This window comes from Ictalurus punctatus, chromosome 7, assembly GCF_001660625.3.
Source record: "Ictalurus punctatus breed USDA103 chromosome 7, Coco_2.0, whole genome shotgun sequence".
NCBI classification, from domain to species: Eukaryota; Metazoa; Chordata; class Actinopteri; order Siluriformes; family Ictaluridae; genus Ictalurus; species Ictalurus punctatus.
Genome location: NC_030422.2, coordinates 2,795,187 through 2,823,152, shown reverse-complemented (window position 1 = coordinate 2,823,152; position 27,966 = coordinate 2,795,187). Strand labels below are relative to the sequence as shown.

At 44.3% G+C, this 27,966-nt stretch overlaps 1 protein-coding gene across 2 annotated transcripts; it reads left to right on the top strand.

Moving 5' to 3' along the window:
• The first annotated feature begins 664 nt into the window (after window positions 1-664).
• On the top strand, window positions 665-26,282 carry ptch2 (patched 2). 2 transcript variants are annotated; one of them, XM_017472230.3, is made up of 22 exons: window positions 665-1,316; window positions 2,680-2,872; window positions 11,366-11,555; window positions 11,673-11,742; window positions 11,846-11,937; window positions 14,111-14,306; window positions 14,397-14,518; window positions 14,915-15,062; window positions 15,578-15,709; window positions 15,869-16,024; window positions 16,126-16,218; window positions 16,389-16,514; window positions 17,245-17,363; window positions 17,528-18,279; window positions 19,122-19,264; window positions 19,371-19,551; window positions 19,656-19,936; window positions 20,600-20,737; window positions 20,853-20,995; window positions 24,935-25,325; window positions 25,418-25,943; window positions 26,084-26,282. In XM_017472230.3, the coding sequence occupies exons 1-22, from the start codon at window positions 1,101-1,103 to the stop codon at window positions 26,116-26,118; spliced, it is 4,443 nt and encodes a 1,480-aa protein (XP_017327719.2). In that variant the 5' UTR covers window positions 665-1,100; the 3' UTR covers window positions 26,119-26,282. The 2 variants fall into 2 exon arrangements, with proteins under 2 accessions (XP_017327719.2, XP_047012564.2); XM_047156608.2 differs by lacking the exon at window positions 665-1,316 and adding an exon at window positions 1,343-2,506 and having other exon boundaries at window positions 26,084-26,281.
• The last annotated feature ends 1,684 nt before the right edge of the window (window positions 26,283-27,966 follow it).

Genomic DNA, 27,966 nt, shown 5'->3' with positions numbered 1-27,966 from the left:
GTGAGAGTAAAGGAAAGTTCATGATGGTTTTAACCTGAAGTCTAAATAGATCATGTCTGTTACAGCACTTGATCTTTGTGACCGTCACACCACAGAGATAAGAGGAGGAGGGGGGGGGACAATGGTCCAGTTATGTTTTAAAAGTTAAGCTTCCCCAGGTAACTAAAACTACACAAGATGTATAAGTGATTGTAAAAAAAAAAAATAAACATACAACCCTACTGACAAGCATTCATACTCAAATTGTACCCCCCTTCCCTCCCTCCCTCCTCCAAGTCACAGAAACATGCCCAATTATTCTCCAGTTATAATAAAGAGGTGCTCGATTAAACCTCATGTAGGCTTGTGTTTTCCAGGACTTTATTGCTAGTGTTGAATTATTTATTAGTTAATATGAGTAATCATGTTGATGCTGTTTAATTCTTTAATGTGTAAAGTCTGACATAGTTTGAACTGTCAGACCGGAGATATAAGAGACAAGAAGAAAAAACTCAGTCCTTCTTATCAATAGTGTGATTGCGCGTGAACTCCCAGTGCTGCTGCTGGATTACTGAAAGAGCCCCCCCCCCTCTCCCTCTCTCTCTCTCTCTCTCTCTCTCTCTCTCTCTCTCTCTCCCCCTCTCTCTCCCTCCCTCTCCCCCGCCTCTGGGTGTTTTGGAGGGCTCTGCCTGGGTGGTCTCTCCCTCTCTCCCTCTCTCTCCGCTCCGGCGAGCTGTTGCTTAGCAGCTAATAATAGGCGATGTTTGCAAAGTAATTTGCCTCTTCCTTCGGCCAATGAGAACCAGAGCGCTCCTCCATCAAAACCAAAGCGCTTTTTTTTCCAGGCTCAGCCGAGAGGCTTGCCTTCCTCCAAATGTTCAAGTGCTGCGAGAGCGCGGCCAGACTCGCCGGAAAGAGCCGCACGCACCGCACCGCACTCTCTCTCTCTCTCTCTCTCTCTCTCTCTCTCTCTCTCTGTTCTGATTGAGGACAGCGCGTCCAGACCGAATGAAGACCGAAGGATCTACACGGATTCGAGCCCATAATGTTGGCATGGTGCTGGAGGAGCTCGGCTCAGCGGAACACTAGCACGCAGAGATCTCCGGACCCGTGCGCGGCGGATGCGCTCGATCTTGCCCACGGATTACTGCGGCGCTTCTGGTTCATTTTGTTCGCCTCTTCGACGACCCGTTCGGACTATGGCCTCGGCTCCCAGAGTGGCGGGGGCCGACGGGTTTGGAGTTTTACCCCCGAGCTACACGCGCTCCGGTAACCCGGACCTCACCCGCAGACCCAGCTACTGCCACGCCGCTTTTGCGCTCAAACACATCTCTAAGGTGACCGAAAACTTCCTCCACTGGAGTGTTTTCCTTTCCTTTCCAGTTTCTTGTTACCGCGTGGGAAATTCCACGCGTCTCTAGCCGTGTCTTTGCGCTGCTCAGACCCGAGAAGACACGGACTAAACGCGAACGCGCTCCCAGGACGCACGCTGAAGTAACGCGGACCGGCTGCGACTGCCCTGCGTATTTCTTCCTGTGTGTTTGTTTTTGTTTTGCGATCCATGAATGAGAGTAAGCCTCCATTCATTTGCAGGCAGATGTGCGCGTCTAGGCTTTGAGCGAGCACTTTGGGTATAGGAGAGATTCCATTTCGAACCAGAGGGTTGTTGGTCACTGACAAAGTAGAGCTTTCATGTCGATCTAGTGTCAGAACTCATATCCATCAGCAAGCCAGGCTCAAATACTGGAGTGAAGATACATGCGACTTGTTACAGTGTGTCCAGGAAGCATCACGAATATCAGAAAGTCTTCCTAAGACTGATGGAAAGATATTACAGCTGTCCCAGATTCCACTGGTAACGCTTCACGACTCGGAATCTTTTCTACACTCCATCCAGGAAAGCCATGACAGACATCTCCTCCTTACCTTACTGTGAAATATCATCCGACTTAGTTATCGTGTTTCCACAGAGAACAGAGATGTCTGTGTTTAATATAAACGAAGAGTGGAAGAAGAAAAGAGAGAGAAGATAAACAAGACTCGAATGTACACGCTGCTTTTCCGAAACTGTTTGAAGAAACGCGATACCCAGTGAAGGTCGCTCCGACAGAGCGTGTGCTGTGCATGTGCACGTGCATGTGTGTGGTCCACATCAAGCTGTGACGTTCGAATTGCTTGGCACGTGAAACTGGAGAGTTCAGAATCACCGTTTCCGTTTCCGAGAAGCCAAAGAGTCGTGCAGGCGCTCGCTGATTACTGGCCGGTCTGTGCGAGGTGGTCCGGTCAGGTCGAGCCTTCTTCAGTGTGTGCCATGCTTCCATAACACCGTGTTGTATTCACTGGGCAGTTCGAGTCAGCGTTCCAGTTAAAGAGTTATGCAATAGCGTTTAGCTCATGGCCGGCTTTCAGACCGCTCGGTTTGGACTCATGAGCCTGAACATAGGCCTGCGCTTACTGTTGAGAGTGAACTACCTATAGAAACAAAGCAGGGAAGTCCCATTTGTGAGGAGCACGATATGGACGCACAGTTAGTAGAAAATAAAGTAGAAAGCTGTTTTTGTTTGGGGTGGAGGGGGGGGGGGGGGGGGTCAGATCTACACGCTCTGCGTGTCCGAGTTGACAGATCCGGGCTTCGTGTGGCATTGCTGTGAATCTGAAATAAGTGTCTATGGACTGATGTGTTCCTCTCTTGTGTCACAGGGGAAGGCTGCGGGTCAGAAAGCTCCGCTGTGGCTCCGGGCAAGGTTCCAGGCTCTCCTCTTTACTCTGGGTTGCCATATTCAGCGACACTGTGGAAAAGTGCTTTTTATCGGACTCCTCGTGTTCGGAGCATTCTCAGTCGGCCTGCGAGTGGCCGCCATCGAGACAGACATCGAACAGCTATGGGTGGAAGGTGAGTCCATGCTTTTGGCCTTTTGTGTGTGTGTGTGTGTGGGGTTTTTTTTTTTTTTGGCTGGGATGTTTGGGGATTGTATCCGTGAGCCAAATGAACTTGTTTGTGAGTGTTACATTTTGGTGTCAAGTCGTGGGGGGTCTAGGAAAAGAGAAAGACAGCACCATCTGACCATGCACACCAGTCCTTTTGCTTCCCAGCCTGTTATTCTTGGAGACGCATCCCTGTTTTAATGCTCTACAAACAAACTGACAGACAGCAGGGTACTGAAAAGTACATTACGCTTCTAGCTGTACAGTTCTTGGGAGTTTTATTTATTTATTTATTTCTTCTTCCACCAGCAGTAGCTAGGTCTTTGAACACGGGCTGTGGGCTCAGGAATTCCATATCTCCTGTCACGCACAAGCAGTGTTCTATTTTTTTCCTTTCTTCTTCTTCTTCTTTTCCTCGCGCATGCAAGCCTTCTCTTGTTCTCTCCGCATCAGGCAGTATTGTTTGCCTTTTGCGCCGTGTATTTATTTCTTTCTTCTTTTTTTTTTTTTTCCTCCTTCCTCATTTGACGTCTTTTCTGCACGCCTCACTTATCTCTGCGTTTTTTCGGGCATCTTTATTTGGTCTTCACACTGCCAAATTCCTCCTAAGCCCCCTAGGCTTTCGCAGTGGTGCTGATCCCCTGCACAGATGGGCTGTGTGAATTGTTAGCCATCTTGGAGGCACTGACCCTTCCCCCCCTCCGGCTCTCTGTGTGGTCCTTAACTATTCTTGGATTCCGTTCAACAATAAAGGCACCCTTTTCCTCTAGCGACAGGGGGAGAAAAAAAGAATGAATACAGCTGAAGTTTACCCACCTGTTACACACATATGGACGTAAACACATACACTGACACATGGAGTCGCCATAACCATATCATAAATCTAGATCTAGTAACCAGTTAGTGTGAGATTCTGTGACGTCCAGGGATGTCCTTGTCTAGCCGGTTTACGTATACGGTGTGCTGCCCGGTACATATTGTGACTGTTTGTTTATTATTATTATTATTATTATTATTTTTCTATTACTGCAATACTAGTTTCACAGTGCTTCTTTCAGTAAACATCTGAACATACCTGCTGCCTCTTGGATGTTCTGCCAAGCCAGAAATCACATCCCTATCCTAGTGAGGGCAGAATATACTCTAGTGAACTGATTTAACTGTAGGTTTTGTTATTATTATTATTATTATTATTATTATTATTATTATTATTATTATTATTATTATTCTGCCATGTGCACTCATTGAATTAAAACAGGAATCTCATATATATTTATTCACACACGTGTATATATATATGTGTGTATATATATATATATATATATATATATATATATATATATATATATATATATATATCTTCTTTTCTTTTTTTTATCGTCTACTGAGTGACGTACGCGGGTCATGCAGAGGGAGTTGTCAAGGTTTGTCACAAAATTAGAGCACCTATGGGAAGCAGACATGAAGCACAAGGCGCACAGAGAGAGGTGCAGACGCTGTAAAAAAAAAAGGGCGCTGTGCCTTTAAGAGGCAGGGCCCATGTTACTAAAGTTTCTGCTTGCGTTGTTTCCCCCAATAGCCCATTGACAAAGCTGCTCACCACTGAATGGAGAGTAAGTGGTTTGGTAACAAGGAGAGGTTAGTTCTCTCTCTCTCTCTCTCACACACACACACACACACACACACACACAAAAGTCATACGGACAAAGGAAAGGCATTTTTAATGAATCGTGTGATAGTACTGTCTGCATGTGTTTCTTTTTAAAGTTTTGACCTGCTGTAGGACACAAAGCGGACACATGAGGTTCACTCTCACATCCAGGGTTTTACTCGGTAAGCGCCCTAGACTAACTATACATGCAGAGTGAGAGTGCTGTTCTTAAAAGTAAGTAAAAGTAAGAACGTAAAAGGGAAAGACATTTGTCCAGTTGTGCGTATATATAAGGCTGTCACAGCTGCACCCTCACCCCAACCTCTGCTCCACACCCAAATGTCATTCTGGCCACCAGGACCACCCGGGCATCTGCGATTGCTTCCGCCTTCCCTAAAATGATGTGCAGAGAGCAATCGCAGAAGGCCAGGGAGTTTGGTAGACCCAAGAAGTCTGTGTGTGCGGCGTTTTTGTCTTTCACTCCCTCCCTGTCCCTCACATATGCTTTGAGCCTACTGTCTCTTTCCTCCTGCAGTGTAAATGACGAAGGAGAGAAGAAACAGACTCGTAAGGGACGTGTCCGATTCAGTACTACGAAGCGTCAGTCACTACAGCGTGTTTATTTACACTTTTCATTCAGCTGTGGGTTTGTTATTGCAGGAATTATTTAAATAAATAAAATGTGGTATCATTAACATCTGCTGTGCGAATGTAAATCTCTTTTTTAAACAGATTTTGTAAAATGAAAGAAAAAAATAAATAATGAAAAAATAGTCTGCCTTGGTTAAAGAGGGCTGAGGTCATTGCTGGAAGCTTGGGAAAGTGTGAGCTGGTCCCCATTGTCAGTAAGAAGAAAAGAGGGGTAATAAAGTAGAATGTGGGGTGAAGGGTTGGGGGCAGGGGCGAGCAGTGTTTTATCAGAGCTATCTTTAAATTTGCTACACTTTGGAATGTTAGCACCATGTGTGTAGTCGTTTCAGAGGATAATTTGTCAGGAGAACGGAGCACGAGTCGTTTCGCCCTGACTCTGAGGTGGCCACCATCTTGTTTCAATCATATAGCGACCCATGAGAGAATGTAAGTCTGTTTCTCTTTCTGAAAGAAGGATAAACAGCAGCTTGTTATTGACAAGCCATACCATTGCGGTGGGTTGGGAAGACCAGAGAGTATTCACGCGCAGTCACATGACTAACGGAAAGCTCTCGGAAGGAATGAAATGGTCAATACATGAAACCTACAAAAATGTCGACTGGATTAAAAGGACAGCACCGTTTGTTAAACAGAAAAAGATGTTTGTGTACCCGTGCGCAAGCCGGGTTAATTCATCTCATCTGTCTTGACACAGTTTTGGTGCGCTTGACAGACATGGGCAACACAGGCAAGCTGTGCAAACATTATGGGAAAAAAAAAGAGAGAGAGAGAGAGGAGAGCAATGCTTTCTGGGTAGCAAGCTTGGCTGAGATTTTTCAAGTCACCACACACTGAGGAAGAGCACGTATGGTGGGAGAACAAACATCTACACATTAGCGTGAACGACCTTTACACCAGAGGGAAGCATGTAAGATGAGCAAGTAAGATGCTCTGTAGTCTGAAACATCGTCTCACAAGAAAAAAAAAAACTGAATAAATGCAACAAGTAGACATTATAGTCATCTAGTGGCTGCTTTGAGAGGACGAACACTCTATGAAGCATTATTGGACGTGAATGGCAAATCACAGCGGACCAGCTACGTAAATAAACACGTACTGCAGAAACTCGGACCTCACCAGTCGAAAGAACAAACAAGGCCAGAGTCAACCTGGGTCAGTTGAAAATGTTTATTTCAGCCCACCCCCTTCTATTTCCCAACCCCCTACACACATCCACGACAACCAAGACTCCCAGCCCTCGTTCCCCAAGAACAGTTGAATACTCAATTCAGCAGGCCTCCCTTTTCCCTAGTACTGCTCTGCTAGTCACTTTCAAAGCAAAGAGCTAGCCCAGAGCTTTCCCTTCAAGTCTCTGACCACAATCAGCGATACATCAATGACGAAATACAACGATTTGAGATAATCTGAAGGAGCAAAAAGGCTGTATGGTCAGTGACATTGTGTCTGTATATATATTTATATATATATATGTGCTTGGTTGGTTTATTTTAATGATATTCTTGCTGTACCTGTGCGTTCTATGTGCTCTATAAATTCCCACATTAAAGTACGCTGCTCATAAGCTGTCCATTTGGTGTGTAGACAATATAGAGAGTTATTATTATTATTATTATTATTATTATTATTAAAAGAAAAAAAACTAATCTCCAAATTTGTTTGTTTCCCCTCTTTGGTTAGAAGGTAAAGCGAATATATATATATATATATATATATATATATATATATATAAAATTCTTTGAACTTGAGAAGAATAAAAAATGGCTCTTGGGCTCAGTAAATTCACTTCCAGTCTGAATAAGACCAGCAATGTGGAAAAATTTTGCTTTTCAGCATGGGATGAATGTATGTTTCAACTACACATTAAGCTGCATTAGCAGCCACTGGAGTGCCTAATGTGGGCATTTTTCCACAGCAGCCAACACTAGGGATGATTAGCATAATTAGTACAGGCTTGGCTATACATATGGAAATGGCCAGGGCCTAAATGCCAGCACTAGTGGAAATTTATGTCAATGCTAACAGAAGCATCAGGTTTGAATAGATGGTAACAGGAGCTTAGATTTTATAATCTGTCCTTTTGGTTCTATTTTATTCATTAAAAAAAAAATAATAATAATTTGATCAAACTGTTATTTAAGAACAAACCCGTAGTGAACGAAACGCTTGACAGGAACACCCTTGACATAAGCAGTGTTTCTTTAGGTAAAGGGAAATCCATCCCTCTCTTTTCTTACACATTGTTTCAGCTGCCTGGGAAAAAGTCTCGATCCATTTGTTTTTGTTGAGTGGGTTTCTCTCTTTAGTTTTTCACTGTTTGTTGGGAAACATATAAAAAAAAAAAAAAAAAAAAAAAAAAAAGGGCTGGAAATGAGAGTGACAAAGACGTGCACTGAATCTCCCCATGCCCTTGCCTCAGCTCCGGGTGAGCCAGAGGTGGAGCCGTCTCCATCTTGCCCAGGGGCGGTAGAGACAGCACAAATGCTCCTTCAGGGATGTCCCATTCATGGTGTCCGTGCTTGAGAGTCGCACTCGAGCTGCAGCTTCTAAAACCATTTGTACTTTGGCCAAAATCTACCCTTTTGTTACTATAGTGTGCCTTCAGGAAGAGAAGCAAAGAGGCTGGAATGGATAAGATGACTCAATGGCAACGAGTGTAGATGGCAAACAGACTTGGTTTGTGCTCGGTGGTTTTATAAGCTCGGTGTATGCGTTTTGTAGTCGCTGGCACTCGGTTGTGTATTAGTATTCTAGTTTTTACTTGGGTGGCAGAACCAGGTAAAAATGTCTCTTTCAGCACTCTTCCTTGTGGGACTTCCTCCAAATCAGCATGGGTCTTTTCAGTGGCCTCCTAATCCCACTAATCTGGTCCACAACACTTTGAAGGTGGCCTGGTATAATGGAGTGAGGACTCGGTGCCAGCAACTCCACACTACAGCACCACTTGCAACTGTTACACACACACACACACACACACACACACACACTAGAAGCCACTTAGAATGATCCTGGAGTGAAATTCTTTTCATACTGTCCTGGTTATGTTTTGCATCAAAAGTCACATAATTTGTTATTTATGTCTAAACATTTTTAGTGGTTTACTTACGCTGTTTATAATTTAAAAAACCCCCAAACATTATGATAGTTTGAAACATTACACTAGCATGAACTAGCACGTTCGTGTCATGCCTGGCGTCCCGCTATAACGTGGTAAGATTCAGTGTATCACTAGCTGGGTGGTCGTATAGGCTGAAATGGGTGTGTAGGAGAATGCTGCTAACAGGGTCCAGCAAAGGGCTGACCCATGGAGGAAGAGTGCTTCGTGTCCAAGCTTAAAATGTCAATTCCCAGACTGCCTGTAAGAAACGCTGTCCTAGAGATTACGACGGGGATATTGTTTTAGAATTCGTTTTTTTTTTTTTTTTTTTCATCTACAGGGGAGAAAATGTGGGGGCAGTAGATAAGCAAATGATTAGTTTACAAGATATTGAGGTTAGTTTGTTTTTCTGGTGGGGAGCGGTGGTCGGACCCTCCTGGTGGATAATTGGCCTGTGGTGGTGATGTCACTCCCAGGGCTGTGAAAAATGATGGAGGAAACAAAATAGGTGCTCAGCTTAAGAGAGAGAGAGAGAGAGAGAGGCTGCTGATTGGATCGATACATATCGGCCTTTTATAGTATGTTAATAGCGTTTAATTTTTTTTTTTACTGCTTTAAATGAACTTTCTGGCTGTTAAAGGTCTGTATAGTCCTACCTTAAGGCTGAAGGATTTGTACCGGTGTTTTAGGTAGACCCCTTTACAGCAGAGCCCTGAAAACGGCACTTTTTGAGCGCGAGCACTCAAAACCTCTCCATTCTCAAATACGCGTTCTAGCTCCTGTGCCCATTTCCTCCCATTCCCTGCGGCTGTATTTCTGGCTGTGAAAGTATTTGCGCTCCTGTCTCTTTAAGCGCACAGCAGTGGTGGGTGGAAAGAGAGAGAGAGAGAGAGAGAGAGACAGAGAAAGAGACCAGAGCAGAGTGGAGCAGAGCTCCCATCTGGAGACTGGCTGAGCAACAGCTCTCACTCGGCCCTCTATCTGGGTGGTCCAGATGGGAGGAACCAGACACAAATAGCTATAATTTACTTCAGGAGCCCCTGTAATTACAGGCCCAAGGACTGCAGCTCAATTCCTGCAGATGTCTGAATGCATTAAATGTGAACATGGCATCAGAGCAGCAAGACGAAAAATTTAAATCGAATAAAAATGAAGTTTTGCTGAAGGGATCAGTACATGGAAAGTACTACGGGAAAACGTTCGAAGCGGTGTAGACCTATCGCAGGAGAACTTCCAGTGGCAGTCAGTGAACAGGATACTGAATGTTTGTGTGCATGTAATCAATCTGTTTACAGCCATGATAGATACAATCCCCGCTGTGTGTACAATAGCTTGCATTTTGTATGACTGCGCTGCATTTTTACCGACTCTGTACATTACCCCAGTAAGACATGGTCATGCAAGTTAAATGGACATTCTTATAGTCACTTACATCTGCTTGTAAGGCAGAATAAGCAAGACGTTTAGTAATTTACCCAAGCCTGAGCGATATGCGGGAGGAAAAACATAGCTTGTCGGCCAGTCACTGCAGGCTTGTCATCATGTACTGGGATGTGGAAAGGCATACAGACAGGCTCTGATCTGGGCCACTGTGTTTCATGAGGAGTTGGCACGGCCGTTGCTCCCCCATGCACTCTTTTCACCACTGTATTCGTTAATTTGGGGGTTGGACTCTAGATCTCCCTCTACTCCCTTTTGATGTCTTTCGTTTCAGCTCTGCGTACCACATGAACAGTGTTTTGTTTTTTTTTTCTTGCCTGTCCTTTCTTTCTTCTAGTCCTCCAGATAGGTTCAACCATCGACTTTTGTTCTCCGAACCCTTAGCTCAGACCCACATACATTCATACACCCTGGTTCTACGAAACCGTAGTTCTGCAAGGGTATGCCTGCATTCAAACCGGAACACTATCCAGTTCATTTATCTCGGTGGCGTTTTCTGTTCATGGGTCAGCTTTGGAATAAAGGGCTAGTCATGGAGTGTGAAGTGGACATAAAGATCTCTAGGCCTGAGGATCGGGCCCTTGTACCAGCAGCCAGATCCTAGGTTAGACATCGTATCGACGTTAGCATTTAGCATATCTATACATCCAGATTAATTGATGGCCACTTTGTGTCTCCCATGAGGTGTTAAGAACGCACACCGTCGCTCAATGTGAAGAATGTATTAGCGGTAGTACTAACACCTTTCATAGATTCTAGAACCATTTTTTGAAGTATAAATATCAATCCCCTGCTGTGACTTAGATTCATTTCGCCTATTTATACCCACTGCCTGATATCTGGAGAATCCTTTTGCATACCATTATATTCTTTTTCTTCTTTTGTCTCTCTTTTGACTGTTTAATGGAAAAATTGTGAACGTTTGAGAGGCGGGGGACAAACAGCTAATACTGAATCCGAGCTGTCAACTGGCACTATTTGAAATCTTCGTTCATTTCTGCTTTTAAGAAGTCTTTTGTGCACATTAGTACATTTTGTGATCTTTTGTTTAAGCCTCTGAAATGCGGGTTGACTTAGACGCGAGTGTTGGGGAAGATGAGGCCAGGAGTTGTTCTTTAGCCAGGCTACTCAGGCTTAGTGTGTCCTTTGAATAGTGAGGTGGTAAGGTTGGCTGAGAACTAGGCACTGGCTAGCCTGTACATTCCAGCCTCACACAGTTTGGGAGAATTTACAAGGGATTTTAGGCAAAGCCCTGTCTTCCTAGCTTTGGTGGGACAGCGTTAGTGTTGTCATATACTTTACACAGCTCTGGCTTTCTTTTCTTTTCTTGTCTCATGTGACCCTCACATCTGTTTCTGGGATTGAACTGAATCGAATATAATCTAGCATCATTAACCTTAAAAGAGCTTGTGTGTAGATTTATACCTGATTTATTATTTTTTGTTTGTTTATGCAATGCATAAACATTTATGGAATGAACAGAATGGCATGGGGGGGGCGGGGGTACAGGGAATAAAAACAAGCGAACCTAACATGATTGTCTATTTGTCTGTAGTTGTGAATATCCACCAATTGATTGATTTGTAGTCTCAACGTTCCTCTCTTTCACTCTTCTGCTCTTTTAGCTGGCAGTAGGGTGAGCAGGGAATTGCGCTACACAAAGGAGAAGCAAGGAGAAGAGGCAGTGTTCACCTCACAGATGCTCATCCAGACACCCAAACAGGAAGGAACCAATATTCTTACCCAGGAAGCTTTGTTGCTCCACCTGGAGGCAGCTGCGTCTGCCAGCAAAGTCCAGGTGTCTCTTTATGGAAAGTGAGTCCAACCTCAAGAGCGATTGTAGGATATTTTGTTTAAGAATGACAGAACCTGAGATTCTGCAACAATAGGGGCGTAATTTTAACATATAACTATTCAAATTTCTTTCCACAGATCCTGGGATCTTAACAAAATCTGCTTCAAATCTGGAGTCCCAATTATAGAAAATGTCATGATTGAGAGGGTATGTTACTCTTATGATGTGTATACATTATCACTGTAATATATAATCACTTGCTATATTGATGAATATTTATTTGACAGAAATGGCTCTGTTTTCGTTTTAGATGATTGACAAGCTTTTTCCCTGCATGATCGTGACCCCACTAGACTGCTTCTGGGAGGGCTCCAAACTGCAGGGAGGCTCAGCCTACTTACCGTAAGTATGACCCTCTTATCTGACGCACACACTTTTACATACTGACACGTACGAGCCGCGCATAGCATATCGTAGTTCATGCAGCTAAAGTTTACCTCAGACGGCTGGACTGGGCATACTTGACCTCCCTGGATGTTAACAAGAGCCCCCCCTTCCCAGGCAACCCTGGCAGTGACAAACTCCAACATCAAGCTCCAAGCAAAAGCTCCGTTTAGGTTGTTGATAAGCTGGGGCTTGCTTCTATCATCACCTGGACTTGTGCTGTCATCGGAGTTGTGACAGGGCTCCTAACGTTTTTTCTTCACCCATCCGGCTATCAAAGCCAAGCAACAGAAGCCCTCATGGATAGTGGACAGAGGGAGGAACAGAAGAGATGGCTGCTGCTGGGTGGGTAGGAGGCGGGGGTGGGTATCTAGGCGGGTGGAGGGGGTGGTGGTGGTGGGGGGGGGGTATGCTTTTGGTCAAACAATGGTAAGCATTCTCTGGGTTTACGACTGAGTGTCCATCAGTTAGGGGGCCCCAGCTTTGTCAGCACTGGGTAACACTGTGCATTCTCATGGTAATCGCTCGGGTTCTGAGCTGTAAGTTGTCCAACAAATAAAATGGGCATTATTCAAGTCTTGGACCCAGAGAGAGAGAGAGAAGCATGCAAGAAATTTACAGCAAACTTTGATCTATGCACCTATTCCTCCAAGTTATCAAGTTAAAGGTTGGATATGAAGAATTTGTACTGCACTTGCTTTGGTCAGTTTTTATTGATATCTGTAGCTTTAGAAATAAAAATGTTTAACCACATGATGCAGGGATGTACATGCAATAGATGGACATGTGTTTTTGCCATCTTCAGTTCACTCAAGGGGCCTTTGCAAATTTTAGAGCTCCAACCACTGCCTCTAAATTTTAGGGCTTAGTGTTTTCTTTCTTTCTTTTTTTTTTTTTTCCTCTTTACCAAACAAATTATTTTCTCCTTCCCTCAGTCTTTCAGCATGTGTGCGTGGAGCTAGGGGTGAAGCTAATGTCTTTTCTTGCTTTCACGTCAGTAAATTTGAGGGTTCTTAAAAGCAGAGTGAGCAGAGAGAGAGCGAGAGAGAGAGAGAGAGAGAGAGAGAGAAAGAGAGAGAGAGGAAAAACTTGACAGAACAAAGAGCAGCAATCTATGGAAAAACAAAAGGACCTAGGCCAGTTCACTCAAGCAAAAAATAGGAGATAAAGGAGCCTCTCTTTGCAGGCAGGAGCGAAGGCGCTTGGTATGTGGGAATGGGAGAGGCGCAGCTTTATTCGAAGCTACTCTTCATGAGTTATTGGAGATTGGGCCCAGTGTTAGGACACTATTCCCTCTCTCTCTCTCCCCTCTGCAGCCAACACTGGACACTCTGAAAGACCCCCCACTCTCCTTGGCGCATATATCAACCTGAGTTTGCGTTATTTTAATGGATATAAACAGAAGGCTGAGAATATCACTTTCTCCCAGTAATTCTCACTTGCTTCATCTTGATCGCTTTTACAGCCTTGACCACTGGCACAGTGATAAGATTAACTGCAACTCTGCATAAAGTTGCTCTTTTTTTGTTCACTTTCACCCAAGTAAGAAAAATTCGGAAGGAAGAAATCCATTTTTTGGCACACTTTTTCCCACAGTCGCCATGACGAGATGCTTCCTCATTCGCTAAACATGGACCTTGAAATATAGCCTTCAGACATCTCAATACAGCATAATGCTTGCCCATTATTTCAGATGTAGATTCGAGTGGGGCTCTTTGGTATTGAGTGGGAGGCTGTGGATTAGTCTTTAGCCAGAGAACCGGCAAGCATCGGTTTTGCGCTATAGAATGGGTTAGTGGAGAGCTCGACCCACCGCGACTGCTCCTGGCACCTTATCAAGATGTTTGGGAGGCAGAGGTAATTGTTATGACTCTATGTACAGGGGTTAAGATACTGGAGTCCATGGCCTGCCAGCGCTTTATGCCCTGTCCGTGTAATAGGATAATAAACGCTACTTTATGCTGTGGCTGTGGCCCAAATGAAACCAGCAAGAATCTAGTGCTGTCCAGCCTAGAGACCAGGCGCTAGTGAATGGTGATGATGGGAAGGACGAGGAGGGGTGGCACTGGAGCTGTGTTTTCAGATATCCACGTGTTTATATTATTCCGTGCATGTTGTCCGTCTTCTCCAGGGGGATGCCTGACATTCAGTGGATGAATCTGGACCCTCTGAAGCTCATGGAGGAATTGAGCCAGTTCACCTCATTAGAAGGTTTCAAGGAGATGCTGGACAAGGCTCAAGTAGGCCATGCCTACATGAACCGACCATGTCTTGATCCCAATGACCCAGACTGCCCAGTCAGTGCCCCCAACAAGGACCTGCGGCAGGTGGGCATAGACCGTTTATGATAAATGCCATGAATGCGATGTAGGTGTTTAGGTGTTTAAATAAAATGCGTTCAATTCTATCCTGTTCAGAGTCCAGATATTGCTGTGGAACTACAGGGTGGCTGCCATGGTTTCTCAAAGAAGTTCATGCACTGGCAAGAGGAGCTGATCCTGGGCGAACGGAAGAAGAACTCTCAGGGTTTTTTGCAGAGGTGAGAGACGACAAGGCAGGCTCTGCGTACAGAGAGGAATCTCTCTCGATTTCTGAGAACCCATTGTTTGAGAGGGTTGATTCTCAGTCTGAATCCAGCATAGAATAGAACTATTAATGGACATGCATATACACTAAACAGACAGGATAAAACAGTATTGCAGACAAAAAGTGATCTCATTATTAACTGTCAATATGTAACAGAGAACATATCAATAGAAACGAAGCAAAATAAACCTTGACTAATTTAATATTTAAATACGGTCATCCATGTAACTTCATTTGTATAAATAAAAGGCTTTGGCTTGGCGTAGTGACAAACTCGGGACTCATCCCCAGCCCCTTGTCTCCCCAGTCTTGTGTGTGGCTCACCCACCTGTTCCTTTTCCTCTTGCAGTGCCGAGGCTTTGCAGACCATGTTTCTCCTCATGAGCCCCAAGCAGCTATATGAACACTTTAAGGATGACTATGAGATCCATGACATCAACTGGAATGAGGATAAGGCCACTGCCATCCTGGAGTCCTGGCAGAGAAAGTTTGTTGAGGTATTTTTCTGTCCCAGTGCCCTTAAAATAATAGATGAGCATGTCTGGATCTCTGGATCTACCTGACATAGAGATCAGGGCAGGGGTGGGTATATATATATATATATAAAAGTATATATAAAAGTTGCAGAGCACTGTAGAAACAAAGTGCTGGGCGTATTTAGTTCCCCTTCAGGTTGTTGGCTCTTCAGAGAACTGATAGAGTAGCCTGAAGGGTAATCTCATCTGATAAATCTGGCCCTGGCATTTGTGCTCATTATTCCATGCTTTTAAAACATCCTCTGAGCTCATATGATGATGTTTGTGTATTATTAGCATTTAAAACATGAGGTGAACTGCTTGGAAAGTCATTTTAAATGTCACTATGTAAGCGACGAGATGATATGAGATGCAAACATAGACATCTATGGTGTAGTGGTATACTATATATCGCAATAGTAACATTTTCTTATCTGCTTGCTTAACTGGCTCTATTAGTCGTTTCTCATTATTTGTGCTCATGGTTCTGTTACTAGGTGGTCCACGGAAGCATTCCCCAGAACTCCTCGTCTAACGTCCACGCTTTTTCTACCACTACGCTCAATGACATTATGAAGTCCTTCTCCGATGTCAGCGTCATCAGGGTAGCAGGAGGTTACCTGCTCATGGTAAACGAGTAGTTACAACCACTGTTACTATAAAGATGCTAAATAAATAGTATTTCATATGCACCTAAAATGCCATTTTGTGTGTGAAGCTGTTGCATAACCCAATGGTTTTTGTGTGTGTGTGTGTGTGTGTGTGTGTGTGTGTTTATGTGGGTGTAGCTGGCCTATGCATGTGTGACCATGCTCCGCTGGGACTGCGCTAAGAGTCAGGGGGCAGTGGGGCTGGCTGGAGTGTTGCTAGTGGCTCTGTCTGTAGCTGCAGGTTTAGGGTTATGCTCTCTGCTGGGGTTGTCTTTCAACGCTGCCACTACACAGGTACACACACACACACACACAGAACATGCTTAGCACTGATTTTCACTGTGTATTATTTTTTTTAGACAGATTCTAAGAGACAATTGTGTAATCCTCCACAGGTGCTGCCATTTTTGGCGCTGGGCATAGGGGTGGATGACATGTTCCTTCTGGCTCATTCTTTCACTGAGACTGGCTCCAACATCCCCTTCAAGGCATGCATGAGGCTCTCTTATACTCTAACCACAACCCTGCTGTGTCACTGATTCTAAAATATATTATAAATATATGTTTATTTTTGTTTATTATGCTGCTGCGTGTACACTGTGTGTTTACTCTGTGCTCTTTGTTCCCTTTGTGTGTGTGTGTGTGTGTGTGTGTGTAGGATAGGACTGGTGACTGTCTCAGAAGGACTGGCACAAGTGTGGCTCTTACCTCTATTAATAACATGATCGCCTTCTTCATGGCAGCCCTAGTGCCCATTCCTGCCCTACGGGCGTTCTCGTTGCAGGTATAGATAAGACTGTGAGTGTGCATGTGTGTATGAATTTGTGATTTGTGATGGCTATTCAGTAGGCTGGCAGGAACAGTAGCACTCAATAAAGGGTAGGCATAATAAATAAGGGACTGCTCTTGTTAGTTTTTTTTTTTGCCATCCCTCTTTTCTCTCGCCCTATGTTTATGGCTGCTCCCCCTCTGTCTACCTAAAACGAAGCCTGTCTCTCAGGTTCTTATACAGACTCGGGGAGAGAGATAGAGAAGAAAGAGTAATAGGATGAGTGAATACACAGTATATCACCAAGCTGTCAACCCACATTTCTCTGATCTCTCGAAGCAAGCACTGGGTGGTCCTGCTCTTTAGTGATATGGAGTATAATGTCTGCCCCAGGCAGGCAGGTTTATGTGTGTGTGTGTATGTGTATGGAGGGTGGGGTGGGGTTGGGGCAGTTTGGCGTGGGGGGGGTGGGGTGGTAATTCTGCTCAGGATAGTCGTATCCTTGGGAGTCCGCTTTCACTAGCTTGTTGACTATGTTTGGAGAGGAAGGAGGGGGTAAAGCAGTTTGATTTAGGATGCATATTTTACTTTCCAGGATTCAATCGCAAAGCACTAAAACAGTAAGGGTTCTTGAATGCGAAGAGTGTTTTTTATCAAGTTGAGACAGCAGCTGTGGAGTTGGGTGCTATAAATGAAAGCTCTGGGCCTTTCTTCTAATCTCTCTTGTACTTTTTGCTGTCTCCAGGCCGCTATCGTGGTGGTATTTAACTTTGCTATGGTCCTGCTCATCTTCCCTGCGATTCTGAGTCTGGATTTGCATAGACGCAAGGACAAAAGACTGGACATCCTTTGTTGCTTCTACAGGTAGCCATCACAGACTGCAGTATACCTCAGAATACCCTGGTTAATACTGACTAATTCGGTTCTGTCAGTCAGTTACACTGATGTATTTGAAGATGTCTTCTTACTTAATGTTAAACCTTAAAGGGTCACACTCCAATGTTGTTTATGTATCCACCTCTGCACAGCCCGTGTTCCTCTCGAGTAATCCAAATCCAGAGTCAGGAGTTCTCTGATGCCAATGATAACCACACTCACCCTCATGGCCCAGCCACTCCTACTTTTGCTGGTTCCACAATCACCACCAGCACCCACATCACCACCACGGTGCAGGCTTTCACCCAGTGTGATGCTGCTGGTCAGCACATTGTCACCATTCTGCCCCCAACATCTCAGATCTCCACCAGCCCTCCCTCTGTGGTGCTGTCACCCCCAGACCCCAGACCAGCTGCTGACCCTTACGGCTCCCAGCTATTCATGCCCTCCAGCTCCACCCGGGACCTGCTAGCCCAAGCCGAGGAACCTCGACTAGGACGTGAGTGCGTGCCTCTGCCCTTTTTACAGTGGAACCTGCCCCGCTTTGCCCGAGAGAAGTATGCGCCGCTGCTGCTTAAGCCTGAGACGAAGACAGTGGTGGTGGTGGTATTTGTGGCACTGCTCAGTCTTAGCCTCTACGGTACCACCATGGTCCACGATGGCCTCTACTTGACAGATATTGTGCCCAGGGACACGAAAGAGTACAATTTCATTTCGGCCCAGTTCAAGTACTTCTCTTTCTACAACATGTACTTGGTCACAATGGACGGCTTTGACTATGCCCACTCTCAACGTGAGCTGCTGCAACTTCATAATGCGTTCAACTCGGTCAAGTACATTGTGAGAGACAGTAATCAAAAACTGCCCCGTATGTGGCTCCACTACTTCCAGGACTGGCTCCGAGGTAAGAGCTCATCTCATTGCGGGTATCATTTGGGCACATACAGAAAAGGCTTTGTGGGGAGGAAAGTTAATGAACTATATATGTTATGATTTAAAGGCACAAATATACTTGCCTGAAGATTAGTGTGTTGGGACTATAGTTGTTATTTGAATGAATGATCTGTCCAGTTTTGGACTGGGTATTTCAGCTCACATGAAAGTGAAATTCTGCTAGACCGCAGGTAAGGGAAAGAGTTCAGTGAGGGTTCAAGCCTGTCTGTCATTTTTTCCCCTCCCACTTTGGCCTTAGGGAGGAAGATCAAGAAGGGTCAGAGGTTATCTCTGCCTGCTTATGACCGCTCCATCTGGCTGTAGACCAGAAAAAGGAGAGTCAACTGGAAGGAGAACGTAGAGCCGGTTTAGAATGAAAAGAAGAAATGTATTTTGAAAGGCAGTGGAAACTGGAGGCAGTTCAAAGGGTCTTTCTCTCTCCACTGCCTGTCCCCCCTATGCCGTTTCCTTTTTTGTGTGGAGATCTCTGTAATTAAAGAATGTCTGAGGAAACTGTTTATCGGCTGTTGCCAGACTTTGTAATTTGAAGGGCATGAAAGGCTCTCGTTGGTTGGTTTATTCAGCTCCCACACACTCTCCAATTTGGGAAGTGGGGGAATTTTATTTAACATGTCTGTGTCTATGGTATTAACTAATCTAATTCCCTTGAGAAAGTCACTTTGTTTAATGTTTGTACAGTACAGTACAGTACAGTAATTTAATGTTTCTATTGAATCATCTATGTTGGACGATGTTGGACACGCATCAGTTGTTGTTTAAATGCAAGCTAACATAACGCTTTCTTGTTAATAGGACTCCAAGCTGCATTTGATTCTGACTGGGAAGCAGGCAGGATCACCTATGACAGTTACCGCAATGGTACTGAGGATGGAGCATTAGCTTACAAACTCATCATTCAAACTGGCTCTAAGAAAGAGCCATTCAATTACAGCCAGGTCTGTGTAAAATGTGATTTTCAACATTAGATTGTTTACGCATTTGTCTCGTGACTCAGTTAAGGTGCAGAGGACGATATTCATTCAAGACTTGTTTCTCTCTTAGCTGACGTCTCGCCGCCTGGTAGATAATGATGGTCTGATCCCCCAAGAGGTCTTCTACATCTACCTGACTGTGTGGGTCAGTAATGATCCACTGGGCTACGCTGCATCACAGGCCAATTTCTATCCCCACCCTCATGAGTGGATACACGACAAATATGATACCACTGGAGAGAACCTACGTAGTAAGTCTTCTCCTTAAACTCTTTCTCACTTCGCTTTATCTGCAGGAACCGTTCTATATCCGTGCACACGTTATGTGTCTTAATGCCTTGTCTTTTCCTCCCAGTCCCAGCTGCTGAGCCTCTGGAGTTTGCCCAGTTCCCCTTCTACCTGAATGGTCTTCGGCAGGCTTCAGACTTCATTGAGGCCATCGAGAGCGTGCGCTCCATCTGTGAAGAATTTATGCGCAAAGGCATCCCAAACTACCCCAATGGATACCCGTTCCTTTTCTGGGAACAATACATTGGCCTGCGCCACTGGTTCCTGCTGTCTGTCAGTGTGGTGCTGGCCTGCACCTTCCTGGTGTGTGCCGTCCTGCTGCTCAACCCCTGGACAGCAGGCATTATTGTGAGTCTACATTCCCCCTTCCCCTGCTTGTGCCTACAGGAAGAGCTTTGGTAGCTTAGAAAGTTAGCATAGGGTGAGCTCAAATCCCAACTGTGCCACAGCCGTCCATGGCCACGAGTCCAAGAGAACACAACTGTCCATGCTTTCTGGCAAGGATGCATGGAATTACTTTCTTCCCTATCTGTCGATCAGAACAACACTAAATAATGGGCATCAAATATTCAAATAACACTGTCACACAGAAGTCTTCTCTGAGGAGGGCAGGTTATCCAGAGGGATCTAACACACATATCATAGCACACACACCCACAACACCTCACCTCACAAAATTTTATATTTTAATCGGAGCTTTAAGTTTTACAGAAACGGACTGGTAAAGCTCTCCTAATAACGTTTACCTCAAACTGTCTTTGTCCAGATATTTGGGGGCTGGACAGATCTGTCCATTTGTGACCTTTTTCTGCTAAACCAATCAGTCAGTGCTGGGTTTGCGATGGGGTCGTTTTGAGGTGGGGGGGGGGGGGGGGGGGGGGGGGTGGCTGTAAGTTTAATGACTGGGAAACATTCCACACAAGGTGGTAGGGCTTCTTCCCAGCAGCGGATTGCTGAAGATAGGTGGTACGCTGCAGAGTTAATAAGACTGTGACTTCTTTTCTTCCTCAGGTTTTTATCTTGGCTATGATGACAGTAGAGCTGTTTGGCATTATGGGCCTGATCGGTATCAAGTTGAGTGCCATCCCTGTGGTTATCCTTATTGCTTCTGTTGGCATTGGAGTGGAGTTCACTGTGCATGTTGCACTGGTAAGCGAGAAAACATTAGCATTCAGAATTTAGCCACAAGGCTCAGAGTTTAAATTCTAGATAAGAAAGCAAGATGTACACAGTGGCTCTTAACTGTTTCACTCCATCTTCACAGGGCTTCCTGACGGCCATTGGGGACAAAAACACGCGCTCAGGTGTGGCTCTAGAGCACATGTTTGCACCTGTGATGGACGGTGCCGTCTCCACTCTACTTGGAGTGCTCATGCTGGCTGGCTCTGAGTTTGACTTCATTATGAGGTGAGTGAGTGACAGTCTTACACATGCTACTGACTATACAATCCCTGCCTTAAGCTTTTGAGATTTATGAAGATTGAGAGAGTTATGAAGGTTTCTTGTTGTGTTTCCTTTTTTTTTAATTTATTTTTTTAAGACTATTATAAGTTCAGGTTTTTATCTAAGCTAAGAGTTTTAGGGATTTTTGTCATAAGGCAAAGAAACAGACGTTGTGTTGCTGTTCAGGGTTAGACGAGGGACCAGTGTGTAGGTGGCCATGTCTCACTCCTCAGCTGGCCTCGTCACTCTTGCTCCAGAAGTTCAGGCCACCTTTACCATGCCTTATTGTTGCTTCATCACAAGAACAAATGTAGAAAACATCAAGGGTGTGTAACAGCTGCTCGTAAACACGTAAATACACACTGGGTGGTGACACACACACACATTCTCAACCCTTTTCTTGGGGAGTACGTCAAATGTCCAATCATCCGGTTGAGAGCGTCTGTACGTAAAGAGGCCACCACATAAGAGAGATGTTTGCCCAGTCCACCAATGGGTTCAATTGGTCAGGAATGCCTCAACCAATCAAAAAGCCTCAGAGCACTGCCTCTGGCCTGCTATTTTCCCTGTCTTACTTAAATGTCTGGCTAAAAAAAAGAGCAAATAGCAGTGTTTTTCTGCTGAATCTGGGCTCTGCTAGATCCTTACCACAACCTTGAGAGCAGCCTCAAACAGACCCACAACATAAAAATGGCTTAGTTAGAGAAGAGAGTAGAACAGAGAAGAAGTACATTGAAAGAAAAAGAAAAAAAAAAATCTAAATACCCCCAGGGTGGCTTCTTGGCACCACAACTACTCAGACATTCTCCACGAGTTTGAATGAAGTCAGATGGTGAAAGGAATTTTTTTTCCTTTTTTCCTCTTTACCCTAAAGATTGAGACAAAGCTGCATAAAGAGTAGGTGGAGAGGAGGAAGAACAGTGTAGTCTGGTTGTTTGGGAAAGTAGAATGAGTTAGGGAGGGGGTTGGGGTAGTTGGAGGAAACCATTTGGAGGGTGCAGTGTGCCAGCATTGGGGCATTCACGCTGGGAGGTCCTGTTTAGATGTAGGGAGAGAGAAAGGGTGGAGGAGAGACAGCACGAGTAAGCAGGCCCTCTAGCTGGGGAGTAGCATAAATACGGTCCTGTAAACATCTCCTGGCGGTGGGACACTGAATAAACACCAGAACAAGCTCAGCGGCCCCTCTCAGAAGGAGCCACCCCTTCCAACCCCTGACTCGGAATGGAAAAGATTACAGTTTATATAAACAACAGAATTCCTAACACTATGTCTACTCTGGAGGTCTAACCCAAGTGGGGCCCATGGATGGTTTCTCACTTTTTTTTTTTTCCTTCCTTTTTTCGCTTTTTCTTCCTCTTTTTTTTCAGCTTTAATAAATTACCCTCAACCTTCAGAATGTTGACTTAGTGAAATAAACAATTATCTTTTTCTAGTCCCCCCCCCCCCCCCCCCCATGTATACAGGAAAGAATGCCTCTCACAAACAAAAGGTGGACTCCAGTAAAGCCTGAAACACGTTCAAACTTCTAAACAGCTCGAGTGTTTTCATGGAATATTACAAGCATTTTGAAAATATTAATGGCCTTACTCCTAGGACATTTCCCACAAATGCTTATCCTCATGAGAATCCATGTATCTGACCTGACAGGTTCATGGAATTGCAGCATGAGTGCAAGATACCTGGTCCCATTCACACCTGGCGTTAACGTGCATCCTAGGTGATCAGATCACAAGTGAACAGCGTTGAGTTCAGATGTGAACGCCGTCAAATGCGTCTCAAAGACGCACTGCGATCCGATCACTCGATCCACATTCTGAGGCCTGGGTGTATTGTATATGACCACATGTATATAACACTTGATGTATATAACGTTTGTAGTGTGGACGCAAACGCGTCTCGATGCATCCCAGGCAGCAATGATGGACAAAACGATCGACAGTGTCATTGCCCTAGTCGGAAAAGGTCATCGTCGCAAGACTGTTTGGAAATCGCTCTGAACGATAGCGCTCTCTGTCACTAGGCTAATTGATAACGACGATGCTATAACAGCAGTGAAAAAAGCAGCTGCTTTTCATAGCGTCACTCGTCGGGTCATCTCTCATTCAGACCACCAAGACACATGAAATATAATTCGCGGGACATTTCTGAAAGACTGACTTAATAAATGTGCATTTCTCCAGTATGAAATCTGAAAGCACGCTCGTAATGCTAGGTGCGTATGGCTATGCATCTCGGCTGTCCGCTTGTGACCCGATCACCCGGGATGCATGTTAGTGCCAGGTGTGAACACAAAGCTAGCTGCAAACAAAAAAAAGGTTCGCACTTGTGAAGAAAGCTTCAGCTTTTTTTAATTAGGCAGGCATGAGTGAGGGAGGTCGAAGGAGGCAGGACTGGGTAGGTAGAGACAATGAGAGCACATTTCCTCCTATATTTTGGGAGGAAAGATCCCATGCTTTAGCTCTGTCTTGGTGTTTAATATGAGGTAATTACAGTTCTGTTCATCTGAAGGTATGATATACTGTTATAAACACAAATGAAATAAATAAAAGATCAATGCGATAAAAGCCAAAATAAAGATTTAGTGGGGCGATGGCTGTCTGGCCTTGTAATCTTTCTAAAAGAGTGGCTTGTTTATTGGCTTGAGCGTCCTTATCTAGCCAAGATAAACCTATTAACTTATTAGACGAGACAGGTCAGTGGACAGCAGCTTCCACTCTACAAGTTGAACGCTCCTGGCAGATGTTCTAGTAGTGAACTTGTTTAGTCCGGTCCTGTTGGGTGTCGGATTGTTAAAGGGAACACTTTAAAGTCCCAGAATTCACATCCTTATTTTTCCAGACTCTTGTACCTCCAGATATCTGAACCACAGCTAGAAGAGTTGCATTGTCTATGTATGTTTGAGCTTTTAAGTGAAGCACTCTCTAATTTTCGCACGCTCTCTTTCTTGTGGTGAGGGGCGAGCCTTCCTTTGGTGCCATGAGCTGAAAGCCAGAGACGCAAATTCTTGGATCTCTGCAGCCCATTATGACTGCCTCTCCATTGGCACGCCAGCCAGGGCACACAGCACAATGACAGCAGCTCTACTTAGAGCTTCATTCAACCTGCCTAGAGCTACCTAGAGAGGCTTTATACCTCACCACCTCCAAACATGCTACATGCTACTGGGCCATGCTGCTTGGCTTTCAGGGACAGGGGATGGTTTGGTGACCACTGGAACTGTATACTTTGACCTTTGGCTCTTGGGCTTATTGTTTTATTGGCTGACCTTGTACAGAGGAGGCCTGTGCTGGTGTGGTATGACCATAGGACGAAGCAGGATTAGAGATATAAGGGTTGTTGGCCTGCCCAGCATGAATACAGAGCTGATGTATCTTGTTCAAGGTGAAATGAGATCTCAGTGAGATGGGATATTAAGTTGTTGAGAGAAAAATTACATTAGCAGGAGCAGTTTGGTGAAACAGAGGGACTTAAAAAAAGAGTATGCTACAAGAGAGAGAGAGAGAGAGAGAGAGAGAGAGAGAGAGAGCAAGCTTTTTGGAACGAGGTGAGTGTTTCTGACGTGTAGAATCCGCTCACTAATGTAAACACACTTATTCAGGAAGTGCCAGTGCAGTGGTGATAGATGAGGGTTCCCAGAGGGAGCAAAAGAGAGTGCTTGCGCCAAAGATGGAGCATAGATGGAATTCTGTCCAGCTTTGTCAGTTTGCCAGGAGAGAAGACATGGCAAGAGGAAATGGTGGAAGGAGAAGTTAGAGGGCAGCAACATAGAAAGTAGAACCCACTGTTTTAATTTCAATAGCGACGTGGCAATAGCGACACCGTGTCACCTTTAAGTTGCACATGTTCATTTTTGGTGTGCTTTTGTTAAGTAAAATGTGTATCCCACTTTTGTTTCCTCCAAAGGTACTTTTTTGCAGTGCTGGCCATTTTGACATTGTTGGGAATTCTAAACGGCTTGGTATTGCTGCCTGTTCTGCTATCAATTATGGGCCCTCCAGCCGAAGTCATTCTTGCCAATAATGCCAGCGGGCTCTCCAGTCCCTCACCTGAGCCCACGCCCCGGATTATGAACAACCATGGCTACTATGCTGGGCACATCCCCAGAGCACCACGACAGGCCTTCACTGAGGTGTCAGACTCTGAGTATTACTCTGAAACAACCAACACATCTGGGATTGGTGATGAGGACTACAAGCACTGTGACAGAAATGCGTACATAACCACACCTACGCACCCGCCGACTTCCCACATACTGCTGGAGGCCAGCAAGAACCCATCTTTTCCGAAGCTCACAGTAAGTTTCGAATACTGGATAAAGTTGATGAAGTGATAACACTCTGCTTGTTAGTTGTGATCACTAAGCGTGTATTGTATTCTATTTCCTAGGTGGTAAAACCTTATAATGAAATTTTATCTGGAACGAGCCCAAAAGATCCACCCAGCGAGGCAGCCCAGAATACAGTCAATTCCATCAGTTCACAGATCACACAGTGGGATGGCAAGCCGGAGTACCAGGGACATGCTAGGCGACACCCTTTACCCAATGACAGTGCGTATTCTCATGGGAGGACTACTCACTGTGGTCCCAGGCTACAGCAAGGCAGAGGGCCAGAGCAGAACAGGACTAATGGTCTGCCCCATGGTGGCAATACACTGCAGCAGCCAAGCAACACTGTCACCATGGTTACGGCTACTGCCTCAGTAACCGTGTCAGTGCACCCTAATCTGCCAGGGTCATATCAGGGTACCATGCACGAGGTCTTTGAGGATAGCGTGTCAGACTCTTTTGAGAACTCTGAGAGGACTTCACAGACTTACGGGAGAGCTAATCAGCCTTCCAAGAGAGACTCTTTGCAACTACAAGATCTGGAATCCCTAGATAACAACCAGCATCAAGCTAAACAGGGTCTAGGTAAGGTAACAAACCTTTGGTACAACCTTTTGCATTTCAAGCGATATCAAGTCATACTGTCTATTTAATATTTAAGTAACAGTGGCATGTAGAGCCATACAAAAACTGATCAGAGGTTCTCTGTTCTGTGTGTGTTACAGGTGGTACATGGACCCAAACAGCCAAAGATTGCTAGACAGCATACATCGTCACCCACACAATCCCACAAACTCTTTTTTTTTTTTTTTTTTTGTGTCTGGAATCTATCTCTGGCTGTTTTGGGAGGTCCCTATGCTCTGTCTTTCTGAACTGTACATAAACCTCACAGATAAGAGGATTTATTTTTTAAAATATATTAAAATTATACATTTTATATATATATATATATATATATATATATATATATATATATATATATATATATATATATATATATATATATATAGACATAAATATATATAATGTGTGTGTGTGTTTTTAAAAATACTAAAAGAGGGGAAAACTATTTAAAAGAGTACTGTATCACTTGTGTATTCTCTTATGTAAGAGTCGGATATATAAGAGGATTCATAGGCTTTGTTTCCTCTTTTGTAAAGATTAAGAAATGTGCTATATGTAAAAATTCAGAGAGGTTAAATATTAGCTTATTGAAAAATGAAAGGTCAGTGTTCTTTTTTTTGCTGCTATACATCATATATGATGAGATGATTTGCCTTGAAAATACACAGTACCCCCCTCTCCTTGATGTAAGCTGTAACTTTACATTAACCTGTTCTTACACTGCGAACGTCTTCAGCTTGTTCCCAGATTCCATTTCCATTTATATTTGGCCAACCACGTCTATTCAGTGTGACTTAGAAGAGAGACAGAATCCAGTAGTATTTGAGCAGTTGAGGCTTACGGGCCGTGCTCAAAAGCCCCGATAGTGGATGTCTAGCAGTGTTGGGATTTTAACTCACACCCTTACAGTCCCTAACACAGAACTTTAACCGCTGAGCTAGCACTGCACTGTGTTCCCTGACGGTGTCTTGTCTTTGATTGCACTGTAACATGTAGAAACTTAAAGATGTCCGATCCATTTTTCTCGCAAGTAATTCATTTCTTTGAAATATTTCTCCCCTTTGATTTGACCTTTACAGCAACCATACCATTGTGCCTTTGTTATTTTACATACGATTGGAAACTATATGTTCTGTGCTAATTTTACAGTGATGAAAAATGACATTCTTCTATGGTCCTAAATGTGACCCCCCCAAAGTTTCCTCCACCTGTTGGTACATTATAGTTCTCACTGCTGTGTGCTTCAGGACTATGCGGTATATGGGAGGTATTTTGAATTCATGTGACTTTTTTTTTATTTTTTATTTTATTCCAGTCAATACACTTGAATACTTTAAAAAGAGGCAGCAAGATAGAGATTTCTTTCTAAGTATAATTAGCTATACGGTGAGTAAGTCTGACATTCGTTACAGTGCTTCTGCTGAACGTATGAGAAATATAGCAGGTCAGTTATATGGTCAGTATTGAACGACCATTTTTCCCAATGTCACTCAGAAAGGGAATTTAATTTAAGGACAAAGGGAGGTCAGTTTTTTTTTTTTGGTGGTGGGGGGTGTGGGGGGTTGGCCAGCTTTAGAGGTAATACATAGCTGAAGTTCTGTGCAATGGTGGATTTGGTCGCTCTCCTGCAGGCTTCTCCAGCTAGGCCAGCGTATCACTCATAGAGCTCATTCGAGCCAGTATTTCTTCTTTTCTGTCTCTTGGATGTTGAGTTTTTCAACACTGGTCACAACACTGCCAGGTTAAACCCAGGGAAACATTAGATTTAAGTGGCAGCTTTGTTTCTTCGTTGCGACAGAGCTAGAAACAGGACGATATGTAGCTACTGAATCTAAAAGACAACACAAACAAACAACGTAACACAAAGTCAAGCAAGCGATCCACAGTATACATGTGCACGAAGCACATGCAAGGCGAGATAGCAGAAAGGAAAGACTAGGGGATGGGGGTCCTGTACTTCTATTTGAAATGTATGTCATGCCAT